Below are 22,784 nucleotides of genomic sequence, written 5' to 3' on the forward strand. Positions count from 1 at the left end.
TAGCTTTCACTCTGTTGGATATTTATGCAATTCTGTAGTGAAGGCATTTGAGTTGTTGACTTCTTGACTAAGTTTCACCCTTTCCCAGTCAATAAACTGGAGGACAACCAGCCTAGTCTCATAGATTAGACGTAACATAGTAAACGAGTCCCCCTCAGGAGACTGAGAAGATTTGGCATGGGTCCTCAGGTCCTCAAAAAGTTCTACAACTGCACCATTGAAAGCATCCTGACTGGTTGCATCACCGCCTGGTATGGAACTGCTTGGCTTCCAACCGCAAGGCGCTACAGAGGGTAGTGCGTACGGCCCAGTACATACTGGGGCCAAGCTCTCTGCCATCCAGGACCTCTATACTAGGTGGTGTCAGAGGAAGGCCCTAAAAATGGTCAAAGACTCCAGCTACCCATAGACTGTTCTCTCTGTTACCGCAGGGCAAGAGGTACCGGAGCGCCAAGCCTAGGTCCAAAAAGCTCCTTAACAGCTTATATCTGCTGTTACTCACTGTTTATTATCTACGGTGCCTTCAGAAAGTATTCAGAGCGTCGATGCACAGCTATTTTCAGGTCTCTCCAGAGATGTTCAATCGGGTTCAAGTCGGGGCTCTGGCTGGCCCACTCAAGGACATTCAGAGACTTCTCCCGAAGCCACTCCTGCATTGTCTTGGCTGTGTCTTGGCTGTGTGCCCCTTCGCTCTGGAGCAGGTTTTCATCAAGGATCTCTGTACTGCTTTTTAAAATATTTTCCTCGATCCTGACTAGTCTCTCAGTCCCTGCCGCTAAAAAACATTCCCACAGCAGGATGCTGCCACCACCATGCTTCATCGTAGGGATGGTGCCAGGTTTCCTCCAGACGTCACATTTAGCTTTCAGGCCAAAGAGTTCAGTCATGTTTTCATCAGAGAAGAGAATCTTATTTCTTATGGTCTGAGAGTCTTTAGGTGGCTTTTAACAAACTCAAAGCGAGCTGTCATGTGCCTTTTACTGAGGAGTAGCTTCCGTCTGGCCACTCTACCATAAAGGCCTGATTGGTGGAGTGCTGCAGAGATGGTTGTCCTCTTGGAAGGTTCTCCCATCTCCACAGAGGAACTCTAGAGCTCTGTCAGAGTGACCATCGGGTTCTTGGTCACCTCCCTGACTAAGGCCCTTCTCCCCTGATTGCTCAGTTTGGCTGGGCAGCCAGCTCTAGGAAGAGTCTTGGTGGTTCCAAACTTCTTCCATTTAATGATGGAGGCCACTGTGTTCTTGTGGATCTTCAAAGCTGCAGAACGTTTTTGGTACCCTTCCCCAGATCTGTGCCCCGAGACAATCCTGTCTCTGTGCGCTACAGACAATTCCTTTGACCTCGTGGCTTGGTTTAACGTGCACTGTCAACTATGGAACCTTATCTAGATAGTTGTGTGTCTTTCCAAATCATGACCAATCAATAGAATTTACCTCAGGTGGACGCCAATCAAGTTGTAGAAACATCTCAAGGATGATCATTGGAAACAGGATGCACCTGAGATCAATTTCAAGTATCATAACAAAGGGTCTGAATAGTTATGTAAATAAAGTATATTGTTTATACATTTGAAAAAAAATCTAAAAAGGGCTTGTAAGTAAGCATTTCACGATAAGGTGAATACACCTGTTGTATTCGGCACGTGACAAATAAAATGTTATTTGATTTTATTTGAAAATCCGGGACACTCAAATTAGTATGATATCTTAAGTTTGGTTACATAAGACAGAAGGTTACTTGAGGCAAAAACTAGAAGAGTGTGGTTGGTCGGGGTGGCAATATAACTCAAACGTCTAGCAACCCAAAGGTTGCATGTTTTAATCTCATCAAGGTCAACTTTGCAACTGGCACATCAGATGCGCTCCACAGAGGCACCCCTGCACTTCTCACCACAGCAGTGAACTCTGACCTTAGTGTGAGTATCACAACAGAATTACTGCATTTTATTGTGAACAGAATATGTGTTGTCATATTCTGGGGAAGATATTTAACATATTTTAACATAGTCAACATTACTCTGATGGTCCATCAATGTTACCATATAATAATTGATTTTGCATTCAGTCCCTGGTCTTTCAACATCTTAAGGGTGATGATTTGAGGGCCTCTTCACAGATATTACAATGGCTTACTCAACAGATAGATGACACATTTATATCGCTCAGGTTGAAAGTTCTATCTGCTTTTGGCCACAAGGTGGCAGTCTTGAAACGTTAATGACAGGGAACTGTATTGACCTGCCCAGATTTAATTACATTTCTAAGACTTCTCCGACTGGTATGTAATACACAGTTTTGGTACTTCACTGATGACTATTACTATGGTGACATAGTCTCTTGGACTCGAGGGAAATTTGGTTTCCTGACGGGCACCTTGGTTTTCCCCACCCTCCCGGATTCTTATGGGACTCTGGTATTAACAACGGTTTCTACTAGTTTCAACTTCAAAATTTGCTACATCGTACAAAATTTATGAAAACTAAATTTTTCTTTTTGGTGTTCATTTAAGGTTAGGGTTAGGCACAAGATTAGCAGTGTGATTAAAGGTTAGGATTATGTTTCAAATCTGTTGTAACTACTGATGACCATTAAAAACCGAGAAGCACTTCTCCCGTTCCGAAATCTCGCATGACAAGGGACCTACCAACCAGGAAATACACACGTCAGTTTGGCAATTTCCGCCATTGGCTGAGGTTCAATCTCATAAAAGACACACCCTCGTCCACTTACCCTTGCCTTATGCCCTTGGGGGAATCCCCGTCACCATCTCGGAGGGCGGTCAAAATGATTAGCCAAGCAAGGGAAGTTTGCAACGTAAGCCCTCATTTTTAGTCGAGTTTGCGTGTACAAACAACTGTTCACTTCAGGGCCTGTAACTCCCCATAATTCAATTCGCGACGATTGTACATTCACCAAGAAAAGTCAGCCAAAAATGAAAACCACAACGGCAATATGGAGTCAACATACAAGTGTAGGTAAAAACAAATGTAAATAAGTTAGAAATTGTGCTACTAATGCACATGACGGCACAAACACATCTCAAATAAAAATGTTGTCACATGCACCGAAGTGTAGACCTTACCGTGAAATGCTTATTTACTTAACCAACAGTGCAGTTCAAGAAGAGTTAAGAAAATATTTAGCAAATAAATTCAAGTAAAAAACACAACTTGCCCGCCCGTCCAGCATCACTACTCTGGACGGTTCTGACTTAGAATATGTGGACAACTTGAAATACCTAGGTGTCTGGTTAGACTATAAACTCTCCTTCCAGACTCACATCAAACATCTCCAATCCAAAGTTAAATCTAGAATTGGCTTCCTATTCCGCAACAAAGCATCCTTCACTCATGCTGCCAAACATCCCCTCGTAAAACTGACCATCCTACCGATCCTCGACTTCGGCGATGTCATTTACAAAATAGCCTCCAATACCCTACTCAACAAATTGGATGCAGTCTATCACAGTGCCATCCGTTTTGTCACCAAAGCCCCATATACTACCCACCACTGCTACCTGTATGCTCTCGTTGGCTCGCCCTCGCTTCATACTCGTCGCCAAACCCACTGGCTCCAGGTCATCTACAAGACCCTGCTAGGTAAAGGTAAAGTCTAGGTAAAGTCCCCCCTTAGCTCGCTGGTCACCATAGCAGCACCCACCTGTAGCACGCGCTCCAGCTGCTGCGCCTTCTTCACAACGCTGTCTGTGTGGGTGGACCAATTCAGTTTGTCCGTGATGTGTACGCCGAGGAACTTAAAACTTACTACCCTCTCCACTACTGTCCCGTCGATGTTAATAGGGGGGTGTTCCCTCTGCTGTTTCCTGAAGTCCACAATCATCTCCTTTGTTTTGTTGACGTTGAGTGTGAGGTTATTTTCCTGACACCACACTCCGAGGGCCCTCACCTCCTCTCTGTAGGCCGTCTCGTCGTTGTTGGTAATCAAGCCTACCACTGTAGTGTCGTTCGCAAACTTGACAATTGAGTTGGAGGCGTGCATGGCCACGCAGTTGTGGGTGAACAGGGAGTACAGGAGAGGGCTCAGAACGCACCCTTGTGGGGCCCCAGTGTTGAGGATCAGCGGGGTGGAGATGTTGTTACCTACCCTCACCACCTGGGGGCGGCCCGTCAGGAAGTCCAGTACCCAGTTGCACAGGGCGGGGTCGTGACCCAGGGTCTCGAGCTTGATGACGAGTTTGGAGGGTACTATGGTGTTAAATGCTGAGCTGTAGTCGATGAACAGCATTCTCACATAGGTATTCCTCTTGTCCAGATGGGTTAGGGCAGTGTGCAGTGTGGTTGCGATTGCGTCGTCTGTGGACCTATTGGGTCGGTAAGCAAATTGGAGTGGGTCTAGGGTGTCAGGTAGGGTGGAGGTGATATCCATTTTTTTCCTGCATAGGTAGCTTTCACAATTTCGACCAAATAAAGATATAAATAGTCACTAACCAAGAAACAACTTCATCAGATGACAGTCTGATAACATATTTATTGTATAGCATATGTTTTGTTAGAAAAATGTGCATATTTCAGGTATAAATCATAGTTTCGCATTGCAGCCACCATCACAAATCTCACCAAAGCAGCTAGAATAACTACAGAGACCAACGTGAAATACCTAAATACTCATCATAAAACATTTATGAAAAATACATGGTGTACAGCAAATGGAAGACAAACATCTTGTGAATTGAGCCAATATTTCAGATTTTTTAAGTGTTTTACAGCGAAAACACAATATAGCATTATATTAGCTTACTACAATAGCCTACCACACAACCACATTCATTCAAGGCAACGTTAGCGATAGCGAATAAACCAGCAAAAGATATACATTTTTTCACTAACCTTCTCCATCTTCATCAGATGACAGTCCTATAACATATTACACAATACATATATGGTTTGTTCGAAAATGTGCATATTTAGCGGCACAAATCGTGGTTTTACAATGTGAATACGTAGTGAAAATGCAGAAATATTGTCCGGAGAAATCTTGGAGAGGCACCTAATCTAATCAAATAACTAATCATAAACTTTACTAAAAAATACATGTTGGACAGCAAATTAAAGATACACTAGTTCTTAATGCAACCGCTGTGTTAGATTTTAAAAAATTACTTTAGTACGACATACAGCTTACGTTATAGCGAGACAGCGCCCAAAATCAGGGCGGAATATACGTCTAAACATTTGACAGAAATACGAAATAACATCATAAATGGTTCCTACTATTTGATGAGCTTCCATCAGAATCTTGTACAAGTTGTCCTTTGTCCAGAATAATCGTTGTTCGGTTGTAGAATGTCGTCTTCATCTGTCGAATTAGCTAACAAAGCTGGCCATGCGGCACAGAGTGTCCAACTCACCATAAGGCATAACAAAGAAAATACCGAAAATCGCAATTAAACTGATATAAACTGATATAAGTCGGTTTAAAATAACTAGTTTATGATGTTTTTAACACATATCAAATAAAATCAGAGCCGGATATATCTAACGTCTATAACGAAAGCTTTTCAGAACGCAATCCTGAGGTCCCTCTCGCGCCAAGCTGAACGGTGAAAAGACTAGACCCACCGTTCCAAGAGGTCTCGTTCGGCCTCACATAGAGCTATACACCCCATGCCACCTCTCACTGCCTACTGACATCTAGTGGAAGGCGTATGCAGTGCATGTAGACCCATAGATTCCATGCAAATGAATAGGATGACCCTGGAACAGAGCCCCCGATTTCAGATTTTTCACTTCCTGACAGGAAGTTTGCTGCAAAATGAGTTCTGTTTTACTCACAGATATAATTCAAACGGTTTTAGAAACTAGAGTGTTTTCTATCCAATAGGAATAATAATATGCATATTGTACGAGCAAGAATTGAGTACGAGGCAGTTTAATTTGGGAACGATTTTTTACAAAGTGTAAACAGCGCCCCCCCCTATTTTAAGGATTACAAGGATATGCACATATTGTTCTGAGACATTTCAGCTCATCAAGCAGGCCACTGCCAGATGAAAGGAATCGGGGTAATGTCAGGCAGCCGAGGGTAGAATGTAGCCGTACTACGCCACCTAGGTGTGATATGAGCCCAGTAGGAAGTCAATGGACTAAATACAAAATAACAGGATCTTGGTTTAGGAGGGGAGCAGTGTAACAATTACACAGAAGGAGGAGGCTGAAGTAGAGTACACAATTAACATTTTTATTATATTATAAAATTATAAAAACAATGTCTACATAAAAGTATTCAGCCAAAAATGACAAAAATATTATGCTAATTTGATGTCCGCAAGAAAAAGTCACTTTCAAAAGATACTTATTCCAACAGATGGCGCCAACGTCATCCTCAGTTCAGTCCAAATTCACAGGTTCACCAACAGTAGTATAGATTCTCTCACAGCAGCTCCTCAATTTCCCACATGGCGAAGCTAGATCAGCGAATCACCTTAAGGTACACAATACTGCTGTGTTTCAGGCGTTACGAAGGCTGGCTCTGGTCTAGCAGTTGCGGCTCTAGAAGTATAGACAGGTTGGCCTTACCGGCTACACTATAAATCTATCCTGCTTTCCACAGCGGTCTGACGTTTGTCCAAAGGTCACACGGTTGGAGCGTCAGGATACAAATGCTCTGTCCAGCCCAGTGGGCTCAACTGCAGGAGCAGTATAAAAAACATCTACTCCAGTCTCTGTGCTGCCTTCCCCTACCACACGGGCTTACCTAGGACCTGGGAGGAGTCTTGGTATTGTGGACATGGTTCTGCCTATGCTTCTTATTAACTGCTTCTACCTCCCTACTTACAGCAGTGGGGCTTAAGGGGACTCTAGTCTCCACTCTCTGCAGGCTACAGGTAGTCCCCCAAGAGTGAAAACCCCATACCTCCTCTACCATGCGTGGCCAGAAGAAGTGCTTACGAATTTGAGACACGGTCCTCCTCACCCCCACATGGCCAGCACCTTCAACGTACTTTGTCCACACGTCCTGGTACATGGATGTTGGACAATCAGTAAGCGTTGCTCGTGGGTGTTAGGGTCTGTAAATCTCCTACACAACACACCAACATGCCCCTGGCATCAACTCCATTTCCACATACCATTTGACAGCTTGGATGTCTGGATCACTCAGCTGACCAGTCTGCCACTCAATAACCTGTGTACCAGAGTCCCCCTGCTGGTCAGGTACCACCCCAACATTGGTCACACTCCGGTCTTGGGCTCCATGGGCACCCACATCCACAGTGTCTGGTTCAGGCGAGGCTTCCAACGGCCTGCGGTAGCCACGGCCTCTTGATCCTGTGCAGGTACGTCTCCTCCCGACACCACTTCTGGCCAGAATACGGGTCTCATGACGGCCAATAGGACCAACATATCCAAGAGACCCCTCCTTCCAATTGGCAGTATCTGTCCATCGGCAGGTGGTAGACACTCCTCTTTTGACCTGCTGAGGATGGGGGATCTGGCAAGGCAAAGTCACTGCGTTCCCATGACTTTTGAATAACAGTATCTGTCCAGTCATGCAATTCATACCAATAATGAGGGGGTCAATTGAAGGTTCATCCTTTACCATTACAAATCCTCGGTTTGGTATTTTGACATCTCCAACTTCAAAGTCCATAACTTGCCCAATGTAAGGAATGTCAATGCCACTAGCAGCCTTGAGTGTCAAAACCGCAGGGTTTCCCCCCACCCTTATACGACAACTAAGGAAGCATTGGTTCAGTAAGTGTTGTTGCATCAGAGTTACTTGGGAGCCTGTGTCTGGCTCCCCTGGAAGTTTAACTCCATCTATATGAACGTCCACTGTTGGACAATCTGCAATACAAGTTGAGGTTGTCCGTTTATCACAACCATTACCAGGTGACCCTACTGCTCGAACTTCAGCAACAGGGCAAGCTAGTTTAAAGTTGGCCCAGATTCTGAGAATTGCCTACACATCTCTTGCTATGTTTTCGGCCTGGCAATGGTGGCATGAGTTACCTTCAGCGCATTTGTTAGAGTAGGATGATGGCCTCCTCCGTTCGGCCACAGTGGGTCAGCTCTTTGAAAGGGTTTCAGCTCCTGGATGATGTCCCTTGTGAGCACCTTCATCTGGTCCTTAACCTCTTCCATGATTTTTCTTTTTAAAGCCTGCTTCCAGTCAGTTTCCTGTGGACAAGATCGCAGAACATTATACTCTCCTACAGCAGAACACATTACCTCAGCCAACCTTTTGCCATGATGTTCCTCAGCACAGCCTCCTGGCATATCCACAAAATCCCTTTCCTGGGTTACAATGGGCATACAGTTGAAGTCGGAAGTTTACATACACCTTAGCCAAATACATTTAAACTCTGTTTCACAATTCCTGACATTTAATCCTAGTAAAAATTCCCTGTCTTAGGTCAGTTAGGATCACCACTTTATTTTAAGTATGTGAAATGTCAGAATAATAGTAGAGATAATGATTTATTTCAGCTTTTATTTCTTTCGTCACATTCCCAGTGGGTCAGAAGTTTACATACACTCAATTAGTATTTGGCAGCATTGCCTTTAAATTGTTTAACTTGGGTCAAACGTTTCGGGTAGCATTCCACAAGCTTCCCACAATAAGTTGGGTGTATTTTGGCCCATTCCTCCTGACAGAGCTGGTGTAACTGAGTCAGGTTTGTAGGCCTCCTTGCTCGCACACACGCTTTTTCAGTTCTGCCTACAAATGTTCTATAGGATTGAGGTCTGGGCTTTGTGATGGCCACTCCAATACCTTGACTTTGTTGTCCTTAAGCCATTTTGCAACAACTTTGGAAGTATGCTTGGGGTCATTGTCATTTTTATGGCGGTTTTGGAGCAGTGGCTTCTTCCTTGCTGAGCGGCCTTTCAGGTTATGTCGATATAGGACTCGTTTTACTGTGGATATAGATAATTTTGTACCTGTTTCCTCCAGCATCTTCATAAGGTCCTTTGCTGTTGTTCTGGGATTGATTTGCACTTTTTGCACCAAATTACGTTCATCTCTAGGAGTGGTATGACGACTGCGTGGTCCCGTGGTGTTTATGCTTGAGTACAATTGTTTGTACAGATGAACGTGGTACCTTCAGGCATTTGGAAATTGCTCCCAAGGATGAACCAGAATTGTGGATGTAACGGCTGTTGATGGAAGAAGGTGAAGAGGACCAAGGTTCAGCGTGGTAAGTGTTCATTTTAATCAAATAAAATAAACAGAACATTGAATGACAATAACAACAAAGAGAGAGAACGAAACGAAACAGTCCTGTAAGGTATACACACAAAACAGGAAACAACTACCCACCAACACAGGTGGGAACAGCCTACCTAAGTATGGTTCTCAATCAGAGACAACGATAGACAGCTGCCTCTGATTGGGAACCATACCAGGCCAAACACATAGAAATACAAAACTACTTGTACTTGTTACGGATCCCTCCGGTACTGCGGCTCATTCCGTGTACCAAACCCGAAGTTCTAGGTCACTGGCTTCTAGATGTCACTGAACTGGTTCATTACCATCATGCCCAGACTGTCTTGTCTAATTACGCACACCTGGTTCCTATTTCCCACGGATTATTAATTGTATATTATCACATTTCAGTTAAGACCCAGGTGCAGACTGTGTTGAAAGAACAATGTTTATTGCAACAACAGGGGCAGGCAAACGACAAATCAAGGCAGGCAGGGGTCGGTAATCCAAAATAGTGGGCCAAGGCAGGCACACTCAGGACATGCAGGAAAGGTCAAAACCGGGAAACTATAAAACAGGGACTATAGCAAAGACAGGCGCAAGGGAAACCACTGGTAGGTTTGAACGAATAAAACAAACGGTCACAGACAGAAAGAAAACACAATTATAAGTACCCAGGGGATAATGGGGAAGATGGGCGACACCTGGAGGGGGGTAGAGACAAGCACAAGGACAGGTGAACCAGATCAGGGCGTGACAGTATATATGTGCCCTCTGTTCACCTTTGTGTTGTTCGGGTTTTCTTACCATGTCCGTTGGTCCTGTGAGTACATGTGGTGTTTCGACTTTTGTGCTGCGTGCTTTGGGCTCTGGATGATCGGCTATGAAAAGCCAACTGGCATTTACTCCCGAGGTGCTGACCTGTTGCACCCTCTACCACCACACCAGTGTTTATTATCTGACCCTGCTGGTCATCTAGGAACATATGACTATCTTGGCCATGTTCTGTTTTAATCTCCACCCGGCACAGTGAGAAGAGAACTGGCCACCCCTTAGAGCCTGGTTCCTCTCTAGGTTTCTTCCTAGGTTCTGGCCTTTCTAGGAAGTTTTTCCTAGCCCCTGTGCTTCTACATATGTATTGCTTGCTCTTCTGGGTTTCTGTACAGCACTTTGTGACATCCGCTGACGTAAAAAGGGCTTTATAAATACATTTGTGCAATTGTTATTACAGGTCTCGTCCCATGCAGAGATTTAATCTCACTCTTTTGTTTGGGTTACATCCCTGTGTGTTTTGTATACGTGTTTGTTTTGGGCTTCGTCCCCGTGCATTTCATGGCATGTTGTATAGTTTGAGTATTAAAACCCCCTATTACGTATTCCTGCGCCTGTCTCCAACAATTTATACAACGTGACAGCACTTTACTATTTATATTTGACAATTTTTACAACACATTCCTAAAGAAAATATTGTACTTTTTACTCCATACATTTTCACTGACAACCCCAAGTACTCGTGTAACGTCCTGACCAGAGTTCTTATGTGTTTTGCTTGTTTAGTGTTGGTCAGGACGTGAGCTGGGTGGGAATTCTATGTTGTGTGTCTAGTTTGTCTGTTTCTGTGTCCAGCCAGTATGGTTCTCAATCAGAGGCAGCTGTCAATCGTTGTCCCTGATTGAGAATCATATATAGGAGGCTTGTTTTGTGTTGGGATTTTGTGGGTGATTGTTTCCTGTCTCTGTGTTTGTGTTCTGCACCAGATAGGTCTGTCTCGGTTTTCACATTTGTTATTTTGCAAAGTGTTCACGTATTCGTCTCTTTGTTAATTAAATATGTTGAACACTAGCCGCGCTGCATGTTGGTCCTCTCCTTCACCAATGGAAGAAAACCGTTACAACTCGTTACATTTTGAATGCTTAGCAGGATAGGAAAATTGTGAAATTCAGACTTATCAAGAGAACATGTGGTCATCCCTACTGCCTATGGTCTGGTGGACTAATTAAACACAAATGCATATTTTGTAAATGTTGGAGTGTGCCCCTGGCTGTCCATACATTTTAAAAACAAGAAAATGGTGTCTGCTTTGCTTAATATAAGGAATTTGTAACGTCGGGAGAGTGATGGGTGTGGAGTCAGACGCAGAAGGTAGACGGGAAAAAACGCTTTAATGTCCTCAAGCACAGTAACAGGTACAAACGTGGGTGAAGCCCAAAACACAGGCGCAACAAACCCAAAACCACTGTTACCAAAATACCGGACAGCGAAAAACCCAAAAGTCAACAAACACCACTAACGTCAAATAACCACAAGCCCGCACAAATACCAGCTAAACGAACTTAAATAACACCCATCCCCAAAACCCCAACAAGGAACAGGTGAAAATAATTAGACAAAAACAAGCGAAAAGGGATCGGTGGCAGCTAGTAGACCGACGACCGCCGAGCGCCACCCGAACAGGAAGGGGAGCCACCTTCGGTAGTATTCGTGACAGAATTTGAAATTATTTTTACTTCTACTTTTGATAATTCTATTTTAGCAATTACATGTACTTTTGATACTTGAGTATATTTAAAACCAAATACTTCTAGACTTTTACTCAAGTACGATTTTACTGGGTGACTTTTACTTGACTGACTTTCTATTAAGTTGTCTATACTTTTACTCAAGTATGACAATTGTGTACTTTTCCCACCACTGCATAGGTCTGAAAGGCCTAGCCCAGGGTGCCATCTTTAAGTCCAAGAAACTGGTCCAATAGGTTTTGGTCGGTTGGGGCATCCTCTGGGCTGTGCGGCTAAAGCCTGCAATTTAGTTCCCTTAAACGTAATACGTATGCTTTTAGTCTCATCAGGCTTTTGCTTGCAACTATAAAACTGATCTTACTGTAAAGGGAATCTAAATACATAAATATCTTGGTGGCTCTGTCGCGCTCCCCCTCTTACAGTTCCTGTTGCTTAGCTTCCCTAATTAAGGTCCTCATTCTGATTTTTGTTCCTGTAAATTCTTGAATGCCTAAAAGCGCCTGAATCGGCTCTTTCCTTTCACCATACTTCAAATTACCATTAGAGCCTTTACATTTTCCTCCTTTGGCCGCCTTTCCTTCCAGTTCTCTGCTGCCAATGACTGGAACGAATTGCAAAAATCACTGAAGCTGGACACTCGTATCTCCCTCACTAACTTTAAGCACCAGCTGTCAGAGCAGCTCACAGATCACTGTGCCTGTACATAGCCCATCTGTAAAATAGCCCATCCAACTACCTCATCCCCATACTGTTTATTTTTTTTGCTCCTTTGCACCCCAGTATCTCTACTTGAACATTCATCTTCTGCACGTCTATCACTCCAGTGTTTAATTGCTAAATTGTAATTATTTCACCACTATGGCCTATTTATTTATTTTATTTTATTTTACTGTTATTTTACCAGGTAAGTTGACTGAGAACACGTTCTCATTTGCAGCAACGACCTGGGGAATAGTTACAGGGGAGAGGAGGGGGATGAATGAGCCAATTGTAAACTGGGGATTATTAGGTGACCATGATGGTTTGAGGGCCAGATTGGGAATTTAGCCAGGACACCGGGGTTAACACCCCTACTCTTACAATAAGTGCCATGGGATCTTTAATGACCTCAGAGAGTCAGGACACCCGTTTAACGTCCCATCCAAAAGACGGCACCCTACACAGGGCAGTGTCCCCAATCACTGCCCTGGGGCATTGGGATATTTTTCAGACCAGAGGAAAGAGTGCCTCCTACTGGCACTCCAACACCACTTCCAGCAGCATCTGGTCTCCCATCCAGGGACTGACCAGGACCAACCCTGCTTAGCTTCAGAAGCAAGCCAGCAGTGGTATGCAGGGTGGTATGCTGCTGCCTTACCTCCCTTATTTTATCTCATTTGCACACACTGTATATGGACTTTTTTTCTATTGTGTTATTGACTGTATGTTTGTTTATTCCATGTGTATTTATTCCAACTCTGTTTGTGTTGCACTGCTTTGCTTTATCTTGGCCAGGTCGCAGTTGTAAATGAGAACTTGTTCTCAACTAGCCTACCTGGTTAAATAAAGGCAAAATAAAAATTTGGGCACCCAGGGGTGCACCGGGGTTTATTAGCATCATGTTTGTTTAGCTTAAAGCTGTCAATTGGTTAACTGCACACTGCTCCAAAGACCCAATTCTGATGACTATGCCAAATGTCAGGCAGCAAAGGGTGGAATGTAGCCATACTTCGCCACCTAGGTGTGATATGAGCCCAAGAAACTGAATGCAATAGGTTCTTGGTTTGGTTCTGGGTCACTGTTACACTGCTCCCTCCCCAAACCAAGAGCCTGTTATTTTATAGTTATTCAATTGAGTTCCTAGGGTTCATATCACACCTAGTGGCGTAGTACGGTTAGATTCTAGCTTCGACTGCTTGACATTAACACTTAACTTTGAGAATCCAGGTATAATAGAACCTTTTATATGCTTTGTAATCATGTCATCATTATACTTGGATGTAAGTGTTACTGGACTAGCTTCTATTTGAGGCACTAAATATGATAAAATAGTCTGGTGAAAAGTGGGAAACAAAAAGTTTGCATTACCAGGTAAAAATAGACCTGAGTCACTAGGTTGTGGTCTGGCAGTGGGGCCTCATCACCTGTTGGAGAAAGTTACAGTAGATCTGTGAAAATGAACCTGTTGGGACATGGGTCATTATCCACTGGGCACACCATGTCATTTCAACTTGGATAATTGGGTAATTTTTGCATAAAAGTCACTTTGTTCTAGAGAGATTTACACGGTTATCAAAACGTCACGCCAGGGTAAGCCTACACGAAACACAGCCCTTATTTGAATTATTTCTAAAATCCTCACGGGGAAAAAATGTATGGTGGAAAAATGATTGGAACTATTTCCGTGTTTGACCGCTGGGTTTTATGGATATTATGAATCATACTGTTGTACTCTGAGTGAAAAGTGCTTATCTCACACAGACAGATTAGTAAATCCTCTTGCTTCACTTCTTCTTCTCTGGCTATGTAGCCTACATTTTTGTGCATATGAATGTATTTCAAACAAAACAGTATTGTTTTGAATAGTAAAGGATGTAGCTAACTTCAAGCGTGATTCATCACTCCAGAAAACGCATTTCCACCACTTCAGAGTCCAATGGCGGCGAGCTTTACACTAGTCCAGCCGACACTTGCCATTGTGCATGGTGATTTTAGGCGTGTGTGCGGCTGCTCAGCCATGGAAAAGTTATTGTGCTGACGTTGCTACTCAGTAGTGATTGTTGCAAGACGAGGACAGGCGGGTTTTATGCGCTTCAGCTCTCGGCGGTCCTGTGTTTGTATGGCCTACCACTTCGGGGCTGAGCCGTTATTGCTCCTGGACGTTTCCACTTCAAAATAACAGCTCTTACAGTTGACCGGGCAGCTCTAGCAGGGCAGAAATTTGACAAACTCACTTGTTAGAAAAGTGGTATCCTATGACGGTGCCACGTTGAAAGTTTTTGAGCTCTCCAGTAAGGCCGTTGTACTGCCAATGTTTGTCTATGGAGATTATACACCTGTCAGCAACGGGTGTGGCTGAAATAGCCAAATCTACTAATTTGAAGGGGTGTCCACATACTTTTTTTATATATAGTGTATATTCACATCATCATTATTAGCCTAATCATCATCACCAATAAACTGACGACTCCAATGACTGCGATGTGCGCTTTGGATGATGCTTGCAGTGAGATGACACATGCACAACGTCTCAAGAGCATAATGATGCTCTTGGGTGTCTAGTCGCACACATCCACTCAAGGATGCTCAACAATGGGACGATTTTGAATAATTTGCCTATATAGCTGCTTCATTGTTTTCCAAATAAAGGAACAATATTTTTGGGATGGATGCAGTCTTTTTCGGGCGCTTGGAAGAAGGATGCACGACAGAGTGCAACAATTGTTTTGAAACATTGTTATAAAAGTGTACATTTGAGATCTGGATTGAGCTTTTGTTTCAACTGATGTAGCTACAGCTAAGGAGAACTATGGTTGATTTGGAGAGCGAAGTACCCCGTCTTCCCCCGAGGTATAGATTCAGGGACTTACTCCTCGGGGACCAGAATTTACTAAATGACGACAGGTACGTTTAGTTTGTTTGACGTGTTAGCTACAATTTAAATAATACAGAATTACCATGTGGTTTAACATTGTTGTACATTTATTTAAGAGTTTGCACCTGTGGAATCCTTGCACTTGTTTAATATCCAGCCTTACCCATGTGAAAATGCTTAGTAAATATGACATTTTTCATTTTATGTATAGAAACTATTTATATTTCTCTTTATTTAAGGGTGCAAGTCGAATTTTATGCCAATGAAAGTACTTTCAAAGAGACACTTAAACTGTTCTTCATCAAAAACCAAAGATCAAGTAAGTCATGTTTTTTAACTGTAAAACTCTTTAACTCTAATAAATCTTATTTGTACTTTATTTTAAAGACATAGTAAAAATACACCCGTTGCATCAGTAACAAATAGCAAACTGTTGAACCAGTTATAGCAAAGGGGCCCAGTTCCTGGTCAGGTCACATGGTGAGGAAGTACTGACCCTAGGTGTGACATTATAACATCTCTGTCTTTGTCTCCTAGGCCTAAAAATACAAGTGTTTGACTTCTCCCTAAAGCTCCTGAGCTGTGTCTTATACATGTGTCGCGTATTGACAGATGACCCATCCAAAGGACATGGCTGGTAAGGATAGTAATTGAATGTCTCGTAGGTACATGTAGATACCACCTGGTATTCACTGAATTGTCAAAGAAATGTTGCATTTTTATGACTACAATTTGACAACAGCCTCTAAAGATGGCCCTCAAGGCATAGTAATTCTCAGAGAAGAAACAAGGGATAATTAGTAGAGAATGTGGAAACTATTAGCCATAAACAGTACCAAAACCATGCCATGGAAAATGTCTTACTAACCAGGTTTCCATCCAGCCATTTCATGCGGATGAATTACCTGTTGCATGAAAAAATTCACAATCGGTCTGATGGAAACAGAAAATGCTGGTTCACCTTTATAATGTCGACAGACAGTTAGTTCATTCGACATGGCGGGATCTTTTTGTGTCGGTATAATTAATTATGCCAAGTTCAAATACAGTACAATGTCAGATATGTTGTTTATTTATACAACTGAATAACGTGTATCACTGTGCATCATTGAATAGCACAACCAAATGACCCGGATTGCAGTTGAGATTACATTAAAGTACATGGTGCAAGTGATCAATGCCGTTCAAGGTTCTGCTCAGATTATTATAGCAATTGTGGAAATCTCCACAGACCTGTGACAACCTATGCATGCTATCTTGAACATGATTACATAAAAAATCATTAATAGTTACAGTAACCTCAGTGGCCATGTATGTGTTACACATTTTAAGGTTAAATGTTACATTAGTTTGTAAGATAACCTTTGCTTTGCTGTATTACAGGGGTAATATTGAATTGTGTTCAGTTGGCAACGCAACCAAATATCAACATTTAAAGGAATTGTATCTACACCTTGAATAGTTCCATCTGAGCCACTGGCTTAATCCCGTTCTTTAACTTTTATTTTTTGAGTTTAAGTGGGGAATTCAGCATATCATTTGTTAACTTGTTGCCAAGTTAATAGGCTATTTATTGTATTTCAAAAGAGATATTGAATTGTGTTTGGTTGTCAATGCAACCAAATATAAACATTTTAAAGGGGATTTATATTCTGCTTGGATAGTTCCATCTGTGCCACTGACTTAGTCTGGCTTTAATTCAATATTTTCTACAAATTAATAATTGATATGCTGGATTCATGCTGGAAACCCAAGGCCTATTGTATTGTATATTTTCTGATGAATTCTGGGTTGAAATTAAACAATAGCTGTTGATGACTTTGCAAATGCTATATTGGCCGAAATAGCATCATTGATTTATGAGTGATAAAGTATAGTTACATTTCATTTGCTCTTAAATCTACCCTTTGGAATTATTTCAATAGCAATGGGGAATCTATTTAGTTTTTACATTGTGATCTCTCAACAATGATTCTCACAGTAGCTCATCGGTAATAGTCAGTGACAAATATCATACATAGCTAAGAAGGGCTAAACTTGGTTAAAACCCTGGATAGGAGACCAAAGGGTAGGTGTAGATAGATCAACTCTCCAGTAGGACGTTCTGTTCGGGTTTTTTTTTCTTCCTGATAGTGGATATAATGTTGAAGATCAGACATTGTTTTAAAGGTACAAATTCAACATATTTCATAAAAAGTTTGTCTATGTTGAAATTTGGTTACCATGATGACGTAATCCTGTGGCTGAAATGTCACCCTCAAAACAACATTTTACATTGCAAACTTTTTTTCAAATCCAATGTATTCTCCACTTAGATTCCACACCACAATATACTGACAAATGATGTTGAACCAACGTTGATTCAACCAGTTTGTGACCAATGGGATCAGTAGAGTTGAAGATTCTATGGAAACCCATTTAACTTGCACTTTTTATTCGGTACATGGGAATTTAACCACAGTTATTTTTATGTGCACTATGTCATCATGCACAGCCTTTTATCCGCAATAAGTCAGTTTTATGGAAACACTTCTCTGGTGGGAAAATGTCCGTATTGTTTTATGCAGATTTGATTAATATTCACATGAAAATCTGTCGCCAATTGGAAGGAAACCTAGCTAACGACAATGATTCTAATACTTTCATTTCTATGCCTGGAAACAGAGGAAGTGAATGCACTGAACATGTACGGAATCATTCAATTCACTGTCTATCATTCTTTCTAGACTCTAGCTGTAACGTTCGTCTGGTGGTGTATGAACGGACCAAGGCGCAGCGGGTGTTGAATCCATAATGAATTTATTAGACACGACGAACACTGACACGAACTATACTTGAATATTTACAAAATAACAAACAAACAACGTAGACTGACCTGAACATGCAAACTACATATAACAAAGCACGCATGAACAGGAAAGAACGAACGAGACGAGACAGTACCGTGTGGTGCAATAAACACAGACACAGCGACAATCACCCACAAACAAACAGTGAGAACAACCTACCTTAATATGACTCTCAATCAGAGGAAACGCCAAACACCTGCCTCTAATTGAGAGCCATACCAGGCAACCCATTAACTCAACATAGAAAACACATAACATAGACTACCCACCCAAACTCACGCCCTGACCAATGAAACACATACCAAACAACAGAAAACAGGTCAGGAACGTGACGCTAGCTCAGTGTTTAACAACTCCAGTCAAAACAACATAAAAAAAAAAAAAAACTGAAACATTTTTTGGTTGTAGTCCCAGACAAAATTACCTGATTCATGTCTGGGACTACAACAAAAATGTTTCAGTTTTTTGTTTTTTTAATACATCTGCAAAAATGTCTAAACCTGTTTTCACTTCGTCATTATGGGGTATTGTGTGTAGATTGATTAAGAAAAAATATAATTTAATCCATTTTAGAACAAGGTTGTTTACGTAACAAAACGTGGGGAAGGGGTCTGAATACTTTCCAAAAGCACTGTATCAGTACACTCGTAACAACTTAAGCATTAAGAAACTTCTATTAGATCAAATAAGTCTCATGTATCAAAATAGCAATACATTTGTATATTGTCTAAATTCGACAGTTGTTGTCCCCCAGGTAAAAACTGTCTTAATAATTAATGATCTGCTTAAACGTTGATAGATTTTAAGATTTTGAGTAAACCCTCTTGCTTCGCCTCTTCCTCTCTGGCCATGTCTGTGTGGGTGGACTTTATAATGCTGGTGGACAGAAAGCATTGCAATCTACATCTGAGTCGCTTTTCGATCTGAGCTATTACATTTGTCAGCATAGCTTCAATTGGGTTAATTTATGTAAGCTTTGTAAATCTAAATGCTTTTACAATACATCATCCTCAGTTTTGATAAAATGATGAGATGGGTACAGTCAGTTTCCTTGCTGTTGTCCTTGTTTTGAAATGACTGTAGAATTTCATTTTCTTCAATACTATTGTGCATAGTGCATGTTAAATATTTTGACATATTGTTTTCTCTCTACAGCTGGGGATGCCCCAATCAAACATACATCTTTTTAAAGATTGACTGGTGAGTGTTTACGCTATCTACTCTTATCTAATAGAGTGTTAAATAAAAGAGAAGCGTAACCAGACCTAATAATATCAATATTACCCGGTAACAATGCATCGAGACACACTCACTTAGAGAGGAAACAGCAGAACAATGTGTTCTGACCCAAATATTGGCCGCCATTTTCCAGTTATTTCCCAACAATTCTAGATGTTGAATTTGCACAAACAGCCACCGGAGCCCAGCAGTTGGTTGCTATAACACACCACGATGACTGCAAGCAACAGGACAGCCATCCATTGCTTTAAGCTGTTTGCCTTTTCTGAAGCCTTGTCAGATGTTTGTAGTGGTTTCATGTCTCAACCCTACACCAGTGTCCCTAAATCCACTCTCATACTAGGGTACCTTCCTGAACAGAAACATTGTCCTAAGTTTGGGAAAACTCCTGGACAATGTATTGTTTTCAGGGACTCTTTAATCCAACATCAAGCACAACCAGTTAGTTATTCTCTGCACACCACTGATGGCTAGTCATTCTCTGGACATGATTCAAGTATCTCTCTTCATCTCTATCTCCAGTTGTAAACTAACACACAGCTTCCCCCCCCCCCCCCCTCCCCCACCAGGTCTCCCATAATGTGGGTCGAACGAAGTCTTCTAATATGGCCGTTACAGGTGAAATTTCTGCCAACAAATTTTCTTCAGAATTTATTCAAATGTAGTTGTTTGCTAACTCCTGTATACATGGGCACTATAAAATGACTACTGTTTGTTTATTTTCTCAGTTAACCTGCTTCCCAATCATTTTTTATGAGACTCGATGAAAACAAGGTGCTTGCTTCTATTTCTTCAACAGGTGTCTGTGGCAGTTATCTGTCTTTTTGAAACTATTCTATTGACTTACCTGAGTTACAAGGTAAGTACCATCCCACTCCATAGGATGTCACTCAGTCTTAGGAAACATTCATTGTAATGTCTACTCTACAGTATGTATATCTATGTACAAAGTCAATAGATTGTGAAACAGATTAACTGTGTTTTTTTTTAAATGTATCCTTTATTTAACTAGGCAAGACAGTTAAGAAGAAATTATTATTTACAATGACAGCCTACTGGGGGCAGAACAACAGATGTCAGCTCGGGGATTCGATCCAGCAACCTTTTGGTTACTGGCCCAACACTCTAACCATTAGGCTACCTGCTGCCCCAAAAGGAAGCAGAAGATAAACCCCAAAAGGGATAAAAGAGATACAAAGGAAGAAACATGACTGCTCTCTACTTTGTCCTCAGGGCAACATTTGGGAGCAGATAATTCGGTTGACGTTTATCCTGGAGATGGTGAACACAGTGCCTTTCCTGCTCACCGTAAGAGTTAACACACTCGAACAGGGCCTAGGATCAGATTTTCCATTTAAATAATAATTAAGAGGGGGGGGGGGGGGGGGGGGGGGGGGACTGATCCTAGATCAGCACTCCCAATCTGAGATGTGAATATGGACCCTGGACTCTAGCAAAACAAAATGCTATGGCAGGGCTATTATGGTCTCCTCCCATAGTCACAGCTAATGATGAACACGGTTGAATTCTAAATTGTATGTGGTTTTAACTGGGATTTTAAGATGCTTTAAGTCACATCATATACTGTACGTGCCTACAAACTCCTAGTAGTATGTTTTGTCCCCGAGAGAATCATGACCAGAGTCTCCCCAGCTAACACAGCTACATTGCTGAAACATTGTGATAACCTATCTCTTTGTATCTGGCAACATTGTCAGGAATGTTTTGGGCTTCTATAGATGGGATAGCCTATAACGATCTCTGTGCTCTTTCAGATCATGTGGCTCCCTCTGCGGAACCTTTTCATCCCAGTGTTCCTGAACTGCTGGTTGGCCAAGCATGCCTTGGAGAATATGATTGTGAGTGTTAACATGCCTCAACTCAGATACGGCTGAATCAGCATGTCGTGATAGTGCTACTGCCTCTGGACCACACATTACATCTGGAGGCAGTGGTTCGATCCCTGCCACTGCTCTATCCCTCCGTTCTGTCTCCCCATCTCAACTATGTGTACCTACCTTATTTAGCAATGAAATATATGAAAAAAAATCCTTTGCAAAAATAGAGGTAAGAGGTTTACCATCCATAACCCCCCCCTAGAATGACCTGCATCGAGCCATACAGCGAACACAGTCTGCCATCTTCAACCAGGTGCTCATCCTCATCTCCACCCTCTTCTGCCTCATATTCACTTGGTGAGTGTGTGGGTGCCTGCTTGAATGTGTGTGCACTGGTAGATTGCAGTCTGCATCCCAAACATGGGCACTTCGAAAACCAATTTTAAATTAAGCAAACAATTCGTTTCAGAAATGACGATAAACAACAACAAAAAAGATGTTAGCACTTAGACTGAGAGGACATGCTAAATTGCTAACTCAATAAGTGGATGGAGGAGGCAAAGCACCCTGCTTTGGACCATCTCTCCCTCTCCCACATCCAATAGGATTTTACGGGGTCAGCCCAGATTGAATTGCTGGCCATTATCTGTGGTTTTCCACCTCAGAGCTTCAAGCACTTACAGTCATTTGCCACTAATGCACCACGTCTGACATCATATTTCTGGGTTACCAACTGTACAGCTCTGGGACCTATTTTCTCCAGTGCACTCTGTGTAAATGGCATTACAATGTCAATTACCTCGGAACAATTCCCTCAATATCTGGCTTCCTGTTGACTGCCACAAGACCATTAATGTAATGTGTGCGATGCCACAAAAGCAAGGTAGTGGCAGCAATTACTACGAGATCCTGTAAAATGTATTTTTAAGGAAAGTTGAAGGCAAATATTCCAAAGAACCAACCCTGCACTCAACAGATAGTATTTCACTGTGTTTATTCACATTGCCTAGAACATTAAATATCCCACTGGGCACAGATGTCAATTCAACGTCTATCCACATTGGTTCAACGTAATTTTGTTGAAATTACGTTAAAAAAAACATTGACTGAACTAGTGTGTGCCCAGTGGGATCATGGTTTATTTTATTTTTAAGGTATAATGTTAGCACGACGTTGCCGTTGCTTTTCGTGATGGTAATAGACTGATGTCACAATACTGAATTGGTTTGTTATTGGTCAATAGACAGGTAGTCAGTAGACAGTCGAATGACCAGATGGAAGTGAAATGCAAGGACAAGGATTAGCTATGTTATCTAAGGTAGGGGTCCCCAATCTAGGGGCAACATTTTGTGTAGGGGCGTGGGACCTTCCTTGATTTGAGGGTTATTTTTATTTTATTTTTTACAATTTGCAATTGTTAATACCTAAAACATGAATCTGTTATGCTTTAGGCTAGAAACAAGTGGTAAAATGCCCGCGGACGACTCGACTCTGATGCACATGGGAATATCTTTGGTTTGTCTCTATGGCTTTCAGAATATCAAATCAAATTTTATTTGTCACATACACATGGTTAGCAGATGTTAATGCGAGTGTAG

The 22,784-nt window shown here is 41.9% G+C and overlaps 1 protein-coding gene across 1 annotated transcript in view; it reads left to right on the forward strand.

The window, feature by feature from the left end:
* Nucleotides 1-14,764: 14,764 nt before the first annotated feature.
* Nucleotides 14,765-22,784, forward strand: part of LOC129813524 (potassium channel subfamily T member 2-like) — a 65,667-nt gene continuing 57,647 nt past the window's right edge. The window contains exons 1-9 of the mRNA XM_055865813.1: nt 14,765-15,289; nt 15,500-15,579; nt 15,798-15,897; nt 19,265-19,309; nt 19,918-19,966; nt 20,148-20,207; nt 20,582-20,656; nt 21,124-21,207; nt 21,449-21,543. Coding sequence (XP_055721788.1) covers nt 15,195-15,289; nt 15,500-15,579; nt 15,798-15,897; nt 19,265-19,309; nt 19,918-19,966; nt 20,148-20,207; nt 20,582-20,656; nt 21,124-21,207; nt 21,449-21,543 — 683 coding nt within the window. The 5' untranslated portion in view covers nt 14,765-15,194. The remainder of the gene's footprint in view (nt 15,290-15,499; nt 15,580-15,797; nt 15,898-19,264; nt 19,310-19,917; nt 19,967-20,147; nt 20,208-20,581; nt 20,657-21,123; nt 21,208-21,448; nt 21,544-22,784) is intronic.

This window comes from Salvelinus fontinalis, chromosome 17, assembly GCF_029448725.1.
Source record: "Salvelinus fontinalis isolate EN_2023a chromosome 17, ASM2944872v1, whole genome shotgun sequence".
Classification (NCBI taxonomy): domain Eukaryota; kingdom Metazoa; phylum Chordata; class Actinopteri; order Salmoniformes; family Salmonidae; genus Salvelinus; species Salvelinus fontinalis.